At 43.5% G+C, this 16901-nt stretch overlaps 1 protein-coding gene across 4 annotated transcripts in view; it reads left to right on the top strand.

The window, feature by feature from the left end:
* The window catches only part of ABCA1 (ATP binding cassette subfamily A member 1), a 182272-nt gene that overhangs the window by 93455 nt on the left and 71916 nt on the right, over positions 1-16901 (top strand). For 3 of the 4 annotated variants that reach the window (XM_033431218.2, XM_033431217.2, XM_033431216.2), the window contains 2 exons: positions 6056-6180; positions 13754-13930. In XM_033431218.2, coding sequence (XP_033287109.1) covers positions 6056-6180; positions 13754-13930 — 302 coding nt within the window. The remainder of the gene's footprint in view (positions 1-6055; positions 6181-13753; positions 13931-16901) is intronic. The other variant, XM_049710938.1, reaches the window with a different exon arrangement.

The raw sequence follows: 16901 nt of genomic DNA, 5'->3' as shown, positions 1-16901 counted from the left end.
CATTTGCCTCCTCCACCCACTTCTCAAGCAGCTGATCCTGTGGTTTCTTTTCATGTTGAACAAAAGAGACTACAGCGATCTTGAAACCGGAGCTGGGCACTGGAGGGCACTGACCGGGAGTAACCCCGCCGCCAGCTCTGCTGAGGGCTTCCCTCCTCCGCCTTCCGGGGCCGCTGCCCTCCCTCTTCCCTGCTCCCCTCCTTCTCCGCGGCACGCAGGCAGGCTGCGAAGAAGCAGAAGGAACACTACGTGGCCATGAAGGTATCCCCCCCACGCCCCACGGTGCAGTGCCCCTCCCCTCCACACCCCTCTCTCCCCTGCCGTGGAAGCGTTTCCTTGGCCTGCCTGGCCCAGAGGACTGGCAAGGAACTGAGGATTCTGTCCTGTTTGTCCTCAGCCCACAAACACACACTTCACTTGTTTTGTTCTTTGGACTCCAAGCTCCTGAATTGTTTTGTTTTTTTTTTCTCCTTTTCTTTGCCCTACCTCCCTGCACCCAAAGCAAAGCTCTCTGGAAAAGGACAGGCCGCCGCTGGCTCCTCAAGTATTTTGGTCCATATCAGAGACACGGCAGCAGGAAGGCAGCAGGAAAGCTCTAGGCGCCTTTTGCTGGATGGGGACTTTTGGTCTTCTCTGCAGGCAGCAAGGACTCATGTTTAGTTTAGTGACCTGTCCAGCTCCCTGATGACCATATTCTGTGACAGCATTTATATCCTCTCAGTTACCCTTGTAAACTCTTGAGGCCCTTTCCCTCCAGAAGAGTACTTTCACTTTCTTGATCTTGGTGTTCACAACAAGCTGTGAATATTATTAACCCTTCTTACATCTAAGGAAACTGAGGCCCAGAGAGATTCAGAAAAGTGAGGTTCACGATTACACAGTTAGGAAACAGCTGAACTGGGACCTGAATTCACATTTTCTGATGCCATGTCCAGTGCTGATTTAGTTTTACCCCAAGTGTACCTTTCAGTACCAAGTTTAAGAAGACCTCTGAGATCATCTTCTACATCTTACACATTACAGATAAGAAAATCAAGGTCATGTCAGCTCACGTGGGCAAAGTTATATGGCCAAGTAAGTGACTGTCTCTTCCATTGTGTTCTCTGTCTTGTTTCCAATGACTCGTTTTTCTTACTGGTCATCTTGCATCTATGCCCATCCTTGCAGTGATCCTGTAGAGGCGATCATTTCCATTGATTCTCTGCAAAATGCTAGATTTATTTATTCTTTTCTAAAGCTTTGAATAGGCAAATTGGTTAGCTTCAACCTTTTCTTCACCTTATAGACAGTGTCAGCAGAAAGAATTCAGTAGTTCTGTCTGACTCAGGAGCTCAGCCAGGCAAATACATAACACACACATACACACACACACGTGCATATACCTTAGATCATAAATTCAGTATTGACTTAGTTGGCAAAGTCACTTCTGTGTCCTTATCTATTCTGAAAGCATATGCTTTAGGATCAAACTAGCAATGAAGCTAATGAGGTGTCTTTCCTGAAAGTGATGATGGTATTAGCCGTCCTTATTGAGAGCTTTTCTTGGTTTCAGGCATTATGCTGGGACTTCAGGTGCATTTTCTCATTTAACCCCCAGCTCAGTGCAGTGACGTAGATGCTGCTGTCATCCCCATTTATCCTGTTATTGACACTTCCAACACTCTGCTTCCAGCTCCCACTCACCTGTCTTCCTGACCTGGGCTGACGCAGCTGAGGGGGCTTAGAGAAACTCTAACGCTATCTTGACCTGGTTTGTTTCACACTCAGGTCCTGTTTCATCCTTGCCTATCTGCAGCAGTCACCTCAGTTCATTACTTGATTCACTCATTTGTGTTCATCCATTCCTCCATCATCCACCGTTGCCCGGGTGCCTTCTGTGTGCCAGACACTGCTGTGCTTTCGAGTTCCAAAGTCCTGGCCCTCAGGCACTTCTGTTCTTCTGGGGAAAAAGATGTGGTCTCAGACAACTGCAGATTGGGGGAGGCACACTTAGGAGGCTGTTAGGGCACAGAGGATGGCCACCTGACCCAGCTTGAGGGCGGAACGTCAGGGCAGGCTTCCTGGAGGAGATGACTTATGGCCCAAGTCATAAAGAAGGGTAGGAGTTAGCTAGGCCAAGAGGAGAAGGGCCATTTCAGACATCAGGCTTTCTCGATATTCTTGGCCTCTCCACTCATTTTCCTGCCAACAACAAAATGGAGAAAACTGAGACCAGAGGTACGAAGCCACCCAACTCTGGCCTCATACTATACCTCGTCCTCTTCCTTCTCCCATTCTACTCCCCAAATCTTAGGTTTTGAGGAATCTCCTCTAATCTCCTTTATCTGCTTGTACATTTATTTATTCTTTCAGAAACATTGAGAACCTGGTGTACACAGCACTATGACTACAGGGTATCCTGGTCCCTGCCATCACGGGAGGCCTTCCTTACCCTCTCCTCACCAGCCACAGCCTCTGGAGACTTCTGGCTCTCTGTCCTTCTCCACAATTCAGCTTCAGCCTGTTCAGCCTGACTACCCCCTTGAAACACTTGCAGATAATAAGCCTCATCTGGGTCAAATGCTTCCATGAGCTGCCTTCCTCTGGCTCTCTCATCCCTTCTGCTTTCTCTGTTGATTTGCCTCTTCATCTCCCTTATCATCCTTGGAAGTTCCTTGAGGGCAGTGCCTGTGTCCTTACCTTTTCTCTACACTTCATGGTGGTACACTAGTAAAGGTGAGTGAAATAAACCCTTCTCAATAATCACAAAATTATCATTTTTTGAGCACCTACAATGAGCCCGTTGCTTACTATTCTTGCATTACACGTAAATATCTCTAATCCTCATATCTTCAGAAAGTGGGTACTGTTAACCCTTACCTCTTAGGTAAGAAATCTTGGGCTCAGGAAGGCAAAATGAACTTCTCAAAGCCTCACGGTTCATAAACAGCAGAGTCCAGCATCCAAGTTAGGTTATTCTGGTCCCACACCCCTGATCTTTTCACTGCACTGTTGTTTCCCAAACTTGGCTGGAATCACCCTGGGGAGTGTTAGAAAATTCTGATGCCTGGGTCTCAGCCCCAGAAGTTCTGATCGCGTCTCCCGGGAGCCAAGGTTGAGAACCAGGGCGCCCCACGGCCCTGCTTTCCTGCGCGCACACTGGCTGCAGCTTGCTGGTGGTGGTGTGTGAACCTGCGTCCACGTGTGTGGTATCCATGTGACCAGAATTCCAGTTCTCTGTAGCCAGGGATCTTTGGCCCGCCCTGCTGCCTTGCCGCATGGCGGCCTCGCCACCACGTGCATGTGCACTGTCAGAGGCTGTTGACTGTTTAATCAGCCTCTCGGTTCTTCTTTCTCATTCGGAGGAGTCACTAAGAGGCAGTAGGAGTTTGATCACATCCAGCTGTTCTCATCCGCAGAGCCAGTTGACTTACCAGAAACGTCTTGTAAGTGCACTGCGCATGCTCCCTGGTCTCAAGAGTGTTGCTTGTGACCTAGACCCATCGCAAGTGCAGCGGGGTCGGCCTCCCACGCTTCAGAAGCCCTGGTCCGGAGGGGGAGGCTCTTCTGGACTTGACTCAGCCCAGTGTCGAGTGCTGTTCCGGCTTTTCACTCTCAGGAGGGGTGTGTGACCCGCCTGGTCACTGAGGCTCAGCTCTTGTGTATATTCTGTTCTGTCTGGAGCTCGGAGAGCTTTCTTCGTCCCTCACTTGACAGGTGAGGCAGTGGAGACACAGCTAGGTGAAATAATCTGGCAAATAAATGGATACAGAGCCCAGGTTTTCTGACCCCCATTGTTCCACAGTGGTTAGTGTCAGGCTTTCCATGCCAGACCTCAGTTGAAGCCACCAGCTTTCCTACCTTCTTCCCGTTTACACTAGGGATACTGGGACACTCAGGATGTCACTTTGCGTCTCTGGGAATATAGTTCTAGTGACTAGGAGTCCTGCTTACTGTTGGGGTGCAGCCTGGGGATCATCCTAATACCTGTGGGCCCCTCTCAGACCTGTAGAGCTGAAAGGAAATCTCCTGTGATGTTGCTCAGTTGCTTCCGGAATCTTCCCAGCCCTGATCCCCTCTCCTAGTATTTATTATCCAGCCATCATTCACTGATCAGTAATTCTTTGCTTGATCTGGACACCCTGATACAAGGATAAAAGACACAGTCTGTGTCCCAGAGGCATAGTCTGGTGGACAGAATATGCAAATAAAACAACATTCCTAAAAGGATGGTCCCCAGACCCCCTGCATTAGAAATACGAGATGATTATTAACATGTAGATTCTTAGGCCCCACTCTAGAGCCACTGTTTCAGAATCTCTGGGAATTGGGCCCAAGAAACTGCATTTTAGCATGTCCCTAAGTGAATATTAGATGCTCTGAGGTTCGGCAGCTATAGAAGCGAACACGATGGTGAGAACGCAGTATCATGTGTGTTAGGGAGAACCAGGCAGGTGACAGCCTGCAGGAGCACCTGTTCTCACAGGGGTGCTGGGCCAGGACCAGCACCTCTTCTCACAAGGGGTGCTGACTGGGCCAGGACCAGCTTCTTGAATGTGTCCTGAGGAATAACTAGGAGTTAGTCAAATAAGGTGTAGCCAGAGAATCATTTCTCTAGAGACGCGAATCATGCTTAGTGTATCCCTTCTATAACTCTGTATTATTAAAGTTTGCTTTAGCAGAATATGTCTGGATCAGGAAGCACTGATGCGAGTCTGGTTGGATTCTGAGCCCTCCTTCTACTTTATCTCTGCACATCACCCCCATAGCTCCCAGGATTAACTCCTGTCCTCTTTAAGCCTCACCTCACAGCCCCATTTTCAGGTCAAACATCTGTTTCTCATCAGTTAAGTGATTTAGGTTTGCTAGGTTTGCCCCCCGAGAGGTGGGATCGTTCCTGGACCTGTGGGCTAGTCTCTCAGTGATGTCTGCCTGGTCATGAGGTCATGATGAGCTGGTTTTCTCTTTATTGAAAGAAGTTGGGTTATTAAGAGGGAGGGGCAGAAGGAGAAGTGGACACTCAAATGAAATATGGCAGGGAAGATGAGAGCATTTCAGTAAGGGGGAGGGCCTGCCGAGCATCTGGCCAGAAACCTCATGTTTTGCGATGAAGAAGCTGAAATTCAGAAAGATGTGAAATACCCAAGCGATGCCACTAGGCACAGCCTCCAACTCTGGGGACTAAAATTGGATTTCTGGCTAGTGCTTTTTCTGCTTCACTGCACTGGATTGGAACCTTTTCTAAATGTACCTGAAGGGCTAATTATTTAAAGAGAGTCTGTATGACACCCTGCAACAATCCAATCATTTGGTAGCGTTGATTTTTTAAAATATCTGCATATGTGTTTTCTTAAAGGACGGCAGACCTGGGTGTTGGAGGTCTGTATCACGTGTGCCACGTTTAGAACTGAAATGAGACCAAGTCTGTGAAAGCGCTTTGATGTGCATAATGCTCTACCTCCTTGGTTCTCAAAGGGTGGGCCCCAGACCAGCCACATCAGCACCGCCTGGCGGCTTGTTAGAAATGCAGATTCTCCAGCCTCATCCCAGGCCGATGAATCAGAAACTCTGGGGGTAGGGGACCAGTCTGTTTTCACAAGTCCTGCAGGTGATTCTAATGTCTGCTCAAGTTTGAGAACCACTGCTCTGCATCAAGAGGAAACCAGCCCCCGAGGCTTGTGGGAATAAAGGCTTTAAATATCTCTGAGTTTAGCTGTCTGAGATGGCACTGGGGAGACGGGAGCTGTGGGGTCAGGGTCACAGATCTCAGGTGGGTTGATTTTTTTCTTTGAAAAGCAAAGAAAAGCTGTGTGTGTGTGTGTGTGTGTGTATGTGTGTGTGTGTATGTACAGCAGTGCCGCATTCCACGGCTTCAGAAAGCAGTCTTTTCTTGTCTCTGCTGTTAAGGCGAAGCGCCCTGAACTTTTGTTTCTCTGTGTGCTTAAGCCAGAGGCCTGTGGTTATCAATCGGTTTACAACAAGGCAGTCAATATTATGATAGTTTGCTCCGTCGTGCTTTTTATTTATTTATTTTTTGAGTTACGTATGAAATGAAAATAAAACGCTATTTCTCCAGCAGGCTTGAAGTTTCAGGACTTCCTGGTAGACAATGAAACCTTCTCTGGATTCCTGCATCACAACCTCTCTCTGCCAAGGCCAACTGTGGACAAGATACTGGGGGCTGATGTCAGTCTCCGCAAGGTAAGCTGCGACCGTCACTTTCCCTGGTGGGGCTGATGGCAGTGACATTGTTGGAGAGCGCCTGGAGGGAAGTGAATAAAATCCTGTCTGTAATGGCGCTGAAGGAGGTTGTTGGCTCCAATGCAGCTTCACCTGTCTTTACCTCCCTGCTCAGGCTGGCGTTGCCAAACCATCCAGAGAGTGGAATGTACAACCTGGCGTCACGGACCTGCTGGTTGAAATAAAACTGATTTCCTGCCCATCAGTTGGCATTTGTTGATAATGACTCCCTAAAGGGGAGATGAATTTAAGATGAATTAAACATTTTCTTTAAAATTTCACAGTTCTGAAACAATAACCAGGGTTGAGGATTATTACCTAGAGTATCTCTGTCTATAAAATCCAAGACAGGGGCTTCCCTGGTGGCGCAGTGGTTGGGAGTCTGCCTGCCGATGCAGGGGACACAGGTTTGTGCCCCGGTCCGAGAGGATCCCACGTGCCGCGGAGCAGCTGGGCCCGTGAGCCGTGGCCACTGGGCCTGTGCGTCCGGAGCCTGTGCTCCTCAACGGGAGAGACCACAACAGTGAGAGGCCCATATACCGCAAAAAAAAAAAAAAAAAAAAAAAAAGAAAATGCAAGACAGGAGATTTTCAAAATGTAATGCTTCCTTTAAAGATAGACGAGAAAGATATATAAGGAGAAAATGCTTAATTTTTTTTCTTAAAATTATAAAACCAGGAAGTAATGTTAGTGTTTATGTAGAATTTTAACCTTAGATTTTCAGAAACTTCCACTGGCATCATTAGATAATCACACTGCTCTTGTGTGGTGGATAGCAGGCCCAGATTGCACAGTTATTGATTTTCAGAGAAGTGTCTCAAATTTATTCTCTGGCAGAAAGGGGAACTGCTTCCTTAGTGTGTCTCATGTCTACATACCAGCTTGTCTTTGCAGTAAGCAGAAGTAGTGGAAATGTTTATGACTGAAAATAAGATCTTTGCTTCACATGATCTAGAATTTTAAAAATTTGAAAAATGTGCTTACTGCTTTCCCTTATGAAACTGGGAAAATATGCCTTGAGTTTACCAATTGTGTGGTTGGGAGATGGGCCAAAGGCAGCAGGCTTATGAAAATCGTTAGCATGATTTCCGTTGCCCTCTACCAATTTCTTATCTGTCACATCCGATCAGTTTAAAGTAAGGGACATCCAAAATATGGAGGTGGTCCTTGTATGGTAATTAGTCTCTGTGTAGTCAGTGTTCTTAAACCAAATACTAAAGGTAGGCTGGCAGCAAGGGCTAGTTAGAGAAAGGAGGAAAAGTGAAGTGTACTTGAGTATCTGGCAGTAGGTGGAAACTTACTTAATGGAAGCCATGGCCAAGCAAGTGCTCTGCAGGGTTAGAAGGCTGCATGGGTCTTGAAAGGCTTTTGGTCCATCACTCCCACTAGGTTGTACTACAAGCTGGTCAGGTTGCACTAATTGAAACAGAGGAAATAGTAACGGAGTAATAAAGAGTCTGAATCATCCATTCATTCATTCAACAAATATTTACTGTCCATATGTTCCAGCACTGTGGACACAGAGCAAGAAAAACAAAGATGCTCATCTTACTGAACTTATTGTCTAATGGACAGTAAGGACCATATATGAAGAAGTGCAGTTTATTTAGGTCCAGTAAAACTAATTAAATAAGATATGGCCAAGGAAAGGTTCTTTGCTGAAATGAATAGATAAGAATGACTTAGGGAAGATTGGTTCAAGATGGCGGAGTAGACAGACATGCTCTCACTCCCTCTTTCGAGAATACCGGAATCACAGCTAACTGCTGAACAATCATCGACAGGAAAACACTGGAACTCATCAGAAAAGATACCCCACATGCAAAGACAAAGGAGAAGCCGCAATGAGATGGCAGGAGGGGCACTATCATGATAAAATCAAACCCCATAACTGCTGGGTGGTTGACTCACAGACTGGAGAACACTTATACCACAGAAGTCCACCCACTGGAGTGAAGGTTCTGAGCCACACGTCAGGCTTCCCAACCTGGGGGCCTGGCAACGGGAGGAGGAACTCCTAGAGAATCAGACTTGGAAGGCTAGCGGGATTTGATTGTAGGACTTCGGCAGGACTGGGGGAAACAGAGACTCCACTCTTGGAGGGCACACACAAAGTAGTGTGTGCATTGGGACCCAGGGGAAGGAGCAGTGACACCATAGGAGACTGAACCAGACCTACCTGCTTGTGTTGGAGGGTCCCTGCAGAGGTGGGAGGCAGCTGTGGCACACCAAGGGACAAGGACACTGGCAGCAGAAGTTCTGGGAAATACTCCTTGGTGTGAGCCTGCCCAGAGTCTGCCATTAGCCCCACTAAAGAGCCCAGGTAGTCTCCAGTATTGGGTTGCCTCAGGCCAAACAACCAACAGGGAGGGAACCCAGCCCCACCCATCAGCAGACAAGTGGATTAAAGTTTTACTGAGCTCTGCCCACCAGGGCAACAGCCAGCTCTACCCTCCACCAGTCCCTCCCATCAGGAAACTTCCACAAGCCTCTTAGATAGCCTCATCCACCAGAGGGCAGACAGCAGAAGCAAGAAGAACTACAGTCCTGCAGCCTGTGGAACAAAAACCACATTCACAGAAAGATAGACAAGAGGAAAAGGCAGAGGGCTATGTACCAGATGAAGGAACAAGATAAAACCCCAGAAAAACAACTAAATGAAATGGAGATAGGCAACCTTACAGAAAAAGAATTCGGAATAATGATAGTGAAGATGATCCAGGACTTTGGAAAAAGAATGGAGGCAAAGATTGAGAAGATGCAAGAAATGTTTAACAAAGATCTAGAAGAATTAAAGAACAAACAGAGATGAACAATACAATAACTGAAATGAAAACTACACTAAAAGGAATCAATAGCAAAATAACTGAAGCAGAAGAACGGATATGTGACCTGGAAGACAGAATGGTGGAATTCACTGCTATGGAACAGAATAAAGAAAAAAGAATGAAAAGAAATGAAGACCGCCTAAGAGACCTCTGGGACAACATTAAATGCAACAACATTTGCATTATAGGGGTCCCAGAAGGAGAAGAGAGAGAGAAAGGACCCCGGAAAATATTTTAAGAGATGATAGTTGAAAACTTCCCTAACATGGGAAAGGAAATAGCCACTCAAGTACAGGAAGTGCAGAGAGTCCCATACAGGATAAATCCAAGGAGAAACACGCCGAGACACATAGTAATAAAATTGGCAAAAATTAAAGACAAAGAAAAATTATTGAAAGCAGCAAGGGAAAAACGACAAATAACATACAAGGGAACTCCCATAAGGTTAACAGCTGATTTCTCAGCAGAAACACTACAAGCCAGAAGGGAGTGGCATGATATACTTAAACTGATGAAAGGGAAGAACCTACAATCAAGATTACTCTACCCAGCAAGGATCTCATTCAGATTCGATGGAGAAATCAAAAGCTTTACAGACAAGCAAAAGCTAAGAGAATTCAGAACCACCAAACCAGCTCTACAGCAAATGCTAAAGGAACTTCTCTAAGTGGGAAACACAAGAGAAGAAAAGGACCTACAAAAACAAACCCCCCAAAATTAAGAAAATGGTAATAGGAACATACATATCGATAATTCCCTTAAATGTGAATGGATTAAATGCTCCAACCAAAAGACACAGGCTTGCTGAATGGATACAAAAACAAGACCCATATATATGCTGTCTACAAGAGACCCACTTTAGACCTAGGGACACATACAGACTGAAAGTGAGGGGATGGAAAAAGATATTCGATGCAAATGGACATCAGAAGAAAGCTGGAGTAGCAATACTGATATCAGATAAAATAGACTTTAAAATAAAGAATGTTGCAAGAGATAAGGAAGGACACTAAAAAATGATCAAGTGATCAATCCAAGAAGAAGATATAACAATTGTAAACATTTATGCACCCAACATAGGAGCCCCTTAATACATAAGGCAACTGCTAACAGCCATAAAAGAGGAAATTGACAGTTACACAATACTAGTGTTATTGTTATATAGTAATAACACCTCACACCATGGACAGATCATCCAGACAGAAAATTAATAAGGAAACACGAGCTATAAATGACACAATAGACCAGATAGATTTAACTGATATTTATAGGACATTCCATCCAAAAACAGCAGATTACACTTTCTTCTCAAGTGCGCACAGAACATTCTCCAGGATAGATCACATCTTGGGTCACAAGTCAAGCCTCAGTAAATTTAAGAAAATTGAAATCATATCAAGAATCTTTTCTGACCACAATGCTGTGAAATTAGAAATGAATTACAGGGAAAAAAAACCATAAAATACACAAACACATGGAGGCTAAACAATACGTTACTAAATAACAAAGAGATCACTAAAGAAATCAAAGAGGAAATCAAAAAATACCTGGAGACAAATGACAATGAAAACACGATGATCCAAAACCAATGGGATGCAGCAAAAGCAGTTCTAAGAGGGAAGTTTATAGCTATACAAACCTACCTCAAGAAACAAGAAAAATTTCAAAACAATCTAACCGTACACCTAAAGGAACTAGAGAAAGAAGAACAAACAGAACCCAAAGTTAGCAGAAGGAAAGAAATCATAAAGATAAGAGCAGAAATAAATGAAATAGAAACAAAGAAAACAATAGCAAAGATCAATAAAACTAAAAGCTGGTTCTTTGAGAAGATAAACAAAATTGATGAACCATTAGCCAGACTCATCAAGAAAAAGAGGGAGAGGACTCAAATCAATAGAATTAGAAATGAAAAAGGAGAAGTAACAACTGACACCACAGAAATACAAAGCATCCTAAGAGACTACTACAAGCAACTCTATGCCAATAAAATGGACAAATTCTTAGAAAGGTATAATCTTCCAAGACCGAACCAAGAAGAAATAGAATATATGAACAGACCAATCACAAGTAATGAAATTGAAACTGTGATTAAAAATCTTCCAGTGAGGGCTTCCCTGGTTGCGCAGTGGTTGAGAGTCCGCCTGCCGATGCAGGGGACGTGGGTTCGTGCCCCGGTGCGGGAAGATCCCACATGCCGCGGAGCAGCTAGGCCCGTGAGCCATGGCCGCTGAGCCTGCGCGTCTGGAGCCTGTGCTCCACAACGGGAGAGGCCACAACAGTGAGAGGGCCGCATACTGAAAAAAAAAAAAAAAAAAAAAAACACAGAAATCTCTTGCATTCTTATACACTAATGATGAAAAATCTGAAAGAGAAACTAAGGAAACACTCCCATTTACCATTGCAACCAAAAGAATTAAATACCTAGGAATAAATCTACCTAGGGAGACAAAAGGCCTGTATGCAGAAAACTATAAGACACTGATGAAAGAAATTAAAGATGATACCAACAGATGGAGAGATATACCATGTACTTGGATCGGAAGAATCAATATTGTGAAAATGACTCTACTACCCAAAGCAATCTACAGATTCAACACAATCTCTACTAAATTACCAATGGCATTTTTTACGGAACTAGAACAGAAAATCTTAAAATTTGTATGGAGACACAAAAGACCCCGAATAACCAAAGCAGTCTTGAGGGGAAAAAACGGAGCTGGAGGAATCAGACTCCCTGACTTCAGACTATACTATAAAGCTACAGTCATCAAGACAATACGGTACTGGCACAAAAACAGAAACATAGATCAATGGAACAAGATAGAAAGCCCAGAGATAAACCCATGAACATATGGTCAACTAATCTATGACAAAGGAGGCAAGGATATACAATGCAGAAAAGACAGTCTCTTCAAAAAGTGGTGCTGGGAAAACTGGACAGCTACATGTAAAAGAATGAAATTAGAACACTCTGTAACACCATACACAAAAATAAACTCAAAATGGATTAGAGACCAAATGTAAGACCAGACACTATAAAACTCTTAGAGGAAAGCATAGGAAGAACACTCTTTGTCATAAATCACAGCAAGATATTTTTTGATCTACCTCCTAGAGTAATGGAAATAAAAAGAAAAATAAACAAATGGGATCTAATGAAACTTAAAAGCTTTTGCATAGTAAGGGAAACCATAAAGAAGAGGAAAAGACAACCCTCAGAATGGGAGAAAATATTTGCAAATGAATCATCAGACAAACGATTAATCTCCGAAATATATAAACAGCTCATGCAACTCAATATGAAAAAAACAACCCAATACAAAAATGGGCAGAAGAACTAAATAGACAATTCTTCAAAGAAGACATAAGAAGCATATGAAAAGCTGCTCAACATCACTAATTATTAGAGGAATGCTAATCAAAGCTACAATGAGGTATCACCTCACACCAATTAGAATGGGCATCATCAGAAAATCTATAAACAACAAATGCTGGAGAGGATGTGGAGAAGAGGGAACCCTCTTGCACTGTTGGTGGGAATGTAAATTGATACAGCCACTATGGAGAACAGTATGGAGGTTCCTTAAAGAACTACAAATAGAACTACCATATGACCCAGCAATCCCACTACTGGGCATATACCCAGAGAAAACCATAATTCAAAAAGACACATGCACCCCAACGTTCATTGCAGCACTATTTACAATAGCCAAGACATGGAAGCAACCTAAATGCCCATCAACAGATGAATGGATAAAGAAGATGTGGTACATATATATAATGGAATATTACTCAGCCATAAAAAGGAATGAAATTGGGTCATTTGTAGAGATGTGGATGGACCTAGAGACTGTCATATAGAGTGAAGTAAGTCAGAAAGAGAATAACAAATATCGTATATTAATGCATATATGTGGAACCTAGAAAATGGTACAGATGAATTGGTTTGCAGAGCAGAAATTGAGACACAGAGTAGAGAACAAACGTATGGACCCCAAGGCGGGAAAGCGGCATGGGGTGGTGGTTGTGGTGTGATGAACTGGCAGAGTGGGATTGACATGTATACACTGATGTGTATAAAATGGATGACTAATAAGAAAATAAATAAATAAAGATTAAAAAAAACCCAAAAAGACTTAGAACTGACCTATCAGTGAGGTAAGGGGCTTGACTTTCTAGTACTCTGCTCTGATACAAGTAAAAGGAAGAGTTCCACATTCTGAAATTGTTTGAACATAGTTCTTTGCATCAGCTAAATATCTGTATCTACAAATAAATAGTATAAATGCCTTTTTTTTCATAATTCAGCCCAACCCCAGGTTAAGATATCATGCATTCCAAAATAATGAGAATTTTCTATTTTATTTAATAAAAGTGGTTTTAGGAGTTCAGACTCTAGATTCCTACTGGGTGAATCACGTGTCCCACTTTTGAGAACAAGAGTTGGACTCAGGATTTCCCCTCACAAGGACAAGAGTGTGGAGGTGATAAGTCAAATGCCACATTCCGGTTTTAATGTCCTGTAGGATCATGTCTTGACCCATCCTAAAGTTCGGTAGAGACCCTGTGCACTGGATACAGTCCAGCAGTGTCCATTCTTCAAAGCTGTATTGATGTGAAGTCCCCCAAAAGGCTTCAAGGACCCTGCTTCCCATCTTTGTAATCCAGTTTTGCTTCTCTCTCTTTGCATGAAATGCTTCCAGGTATTTTTGCAAGGCTACCAGTTACATTTGACCAATCTGTGCAACGGATCAAAATTAGGAGAGCTGATTCAACTTGGTGACCAAGAAGTCTCCATGCTTTGCAGCCTGCCAAAGGAGAAACTGGATGCAGCAGAGCAAGTACTTCATTCCAACCTGGACATTCTGAAGCCGATCTTGGTGAGTAGGATTGCTGTGTGGAGAAGCTTCAAGCACTAATACTTTTGGAATGTGACATTTTTCCTTGGGCAACGTGACTTTGTTTTTGTAGAAATATAGTGCTGGCTGGGAGTTGGAGACATAATTTGGCTCAGTGGTATTCTAACTGTCCTTTCAAACTTTTGGGCCACCTCTCCAAGAGTAAATGGGGGAAGAGTAAGTAGGATGTGGCTCTGAGTCCAAGTCTAAGGTCCCTTGTGCCTGTTTCAATCAGAGAAAACCTCTTTTTTTATGGTTTTTAATATTGAAAGGGTTCATGTGAAGAAGGAACTCCACAGATTTTTTAAAAAAATTCTCAACACCATTGATGGGAAGATGGATAACTATTCATTTTTAAAAGCCTATCAGAAAGGAGACATCGAGATGTCTCAGTGGGAAAACCCTGGAATTGGATGGGCACACACTCAATAATTAGCTTAATCAATGACAAAATTGCATTCATAGAAAAAAATAATCCCAAGAAAGCCCAGTCCATCAGCTGGGAATCACTAGTTCAGAGAAGCAGTCCATGAGAATCCATCCAACAATAGGGATGAGTCTGAGCATTCTGGTTGTCTGTGTGTTATGTCTTGTTCCAGAACAGGTATCTTTCTTTGGGTTTCCTTGGAGCTCTGGTGAAATGCCCCTTGGAACAACATCCTTTAGCATTCAGTGTTCAGGTTTCCTATTCACCACAGGGCTCTCTGATGTGTCAGTAGTTTCTTTTAAAACCAGGGAAAAAGCCCTAGAAGAAGGATGCGCCTGGAAAGAGATGTTCCTCATTATAATAGAAAGAAATTGGAATCCTCTGAGCCTTTGCACACCATGATTTCTCTAGAGAAAGATGGGCCCTCCTGGGGAACTAAGAAGGTTCTGTTTCTGGACCCTGTACCTGGATGATACCCTAGAATATTCCTTAGAAACACATGCCAGGGTTTACACTCTTGACTGACCATCAGGGAGTCCTTGTGTCCAGCTTGACGCTCTGATGCTATAGCTTCTGCCTGAGGTGAAGGTCGTAGTCAAACTGTGACTTTCGGATGCTCCTGTGGCAGGGTTGCTGGTAATCCCGTCAGTGTGAAGGGTTTAGGCCTAATGCTTAAGATCTGTTTTTGTTTTATTCCAGAAATAGTATTTTCTGCTTCAGTGGTTGAAAATGTACTGAGTTATTTTCATTGCTCTGTGATTCCACTGGTAATGTTTCTAGAGTATAATTTTAGTAAGATCTGTTTCTGTATGGAGATGTCTGCAGCCCCAGATAACTGGTCTAAATAACCAGATAAGCTCATCTGTGAAGACACTTGCAGCCTGTTGGCACTTTTTGCATCGTGAGACAGAGGGTCAAAGGTTGTTACAAATGGTAGACCATTTCCTTGGACTGTTTTGGCTGTTTTGCTTTATTTCACAACAAGATCGAAATGTTCACCTTTTCAGCTGGGATGATTCAGACTTTGGAAAGATGGGTGCTTTTAGAAGACATAGTAATTTATTCTGGTGCCCATTCATTGTTTCACTTCTGTTTACTCATTAAACACCTATTGTGTGCACAACCCAATAAAATCCCTCTAATTATATAATGTCTGAATTATGCTCTAAGTAGAATGATAGTACAGCCTTCATAATCTGACAGTCAGCAGCTTAGGGTTCAACTTGAAAATCTCTCCCTAGTTGGAAAAATTAGCGTGATCGAGGACATGGAAATGCACTGTCAAAACTGTCAGCTACATCACAGCCCATCCTGTCATGCTGTGTTTGTGCCTTGTAGACCAGTTGGTTCACGGCGGGTGTTGATTAGGGTAGCTGCCATATGCTTCCTGCCCATCTCTCGGGCATAGGAGCATCTCAGGTTCTGCTCCTGCCTGTCAGCTGTTGCTGTGAGATCTTCCTAAAATCAGAAAATGAGGCTCTTGAATTAGAACATAATGAGTGGCCAGGATGGCTCTGTGTAAAGATGTTTTAGGGGATACCTCTGGGATGAAGTGACTTCCAAACATTTTGAAATGTGACTCTTATAGCAGTGCCTTAATTGGAGCACTGGGGTTGATACTTGATTTACATTAAGCAGCCTTTTGCTTCTGCCACTTGGGTGGAATTTTGACATGGGTGATGGTAGATGGATGTTCCGTGACACCTCGTTGCACATGGGCAGTTAATTGCGCCAAGATATACAACAGGAGCAGCAACCAACATTGCGGGGGAGGGGAGAGAAACTGTTCTGTCCGCACGCGTTTCTGTACTAAAAGTGGATTTTGAGGAGAGACATGTTTTGAAACATTTCTCCTCTCTTTCTTTCTTTCTTTCTTTTTTTTTTTTTTTGATGTGGCTATTTCTCTCTTTTTCAGCCAAAGTATTCTGACACTTTCTCCTGGGTCTCCTTCAGTTCCCTGATGACCACTTGGACCTCAGTATTTTGACAGAAGTGGGGAAGTGTGGCAGAGTAGAAAGGGTGTAGGCCTGGGGTCATCTGCATCTGGGTTCAAATTCTGCCTCAGCATTTTACCAGCTGTGGGACCTTGGATACATTAGATTCTGTAAGCCTCAGATAACGAGGCTTTTACCTACAGGTAACGTAGTTTACCCTTGGTTGTGACTATTGCTCAGGTATATGAAGAGCCTGGCATAAGGCCTGGCACACATTAGATGCTCAATAAATAGAAGTTAATAATTTAATTGATATGAGTAATATAAATTATATGCTGAAAGCAGTGGCTGGTAAGGAAGAAATTTTCTTTTATAAATCAGTGTTAGAAATCAGTCATATACCAAGCAAAGTAATCCTGAAGAATATTTCAATGAAAAATTGCATTCTTTGGTTAGGTATTGCCAAGGCTTCTTATCCTGTAGATTATTTGTTTATGCCTTGGTTATACCTTGCATAAAGTGAAGGTATGAATTTTGCATATCAAGGTGTTCACAGGGCTGTATTCCTTTTTGGAGGCTCTGAACATGAATC

The sequence above is a fragment of the Orcinus orca genome, chromosome 6 (assembly GCF_937001465.1).
Source record: "Orcinus orca chromosome 6, mOrcOrc1.1, whole genome shotgun sequence".
In the NCBI taxonomy this organism is placed as follows: Eukaryota; Metazoa; Chordata; class Mammalia; order Artiodactyla; family Delphinidae; genus Orcinus; species Orcinus orca.
Note: the sequence above shows the minus strand (reverse complement) of the source record. Positions and strands in the feature narration are given on the sequence as shown.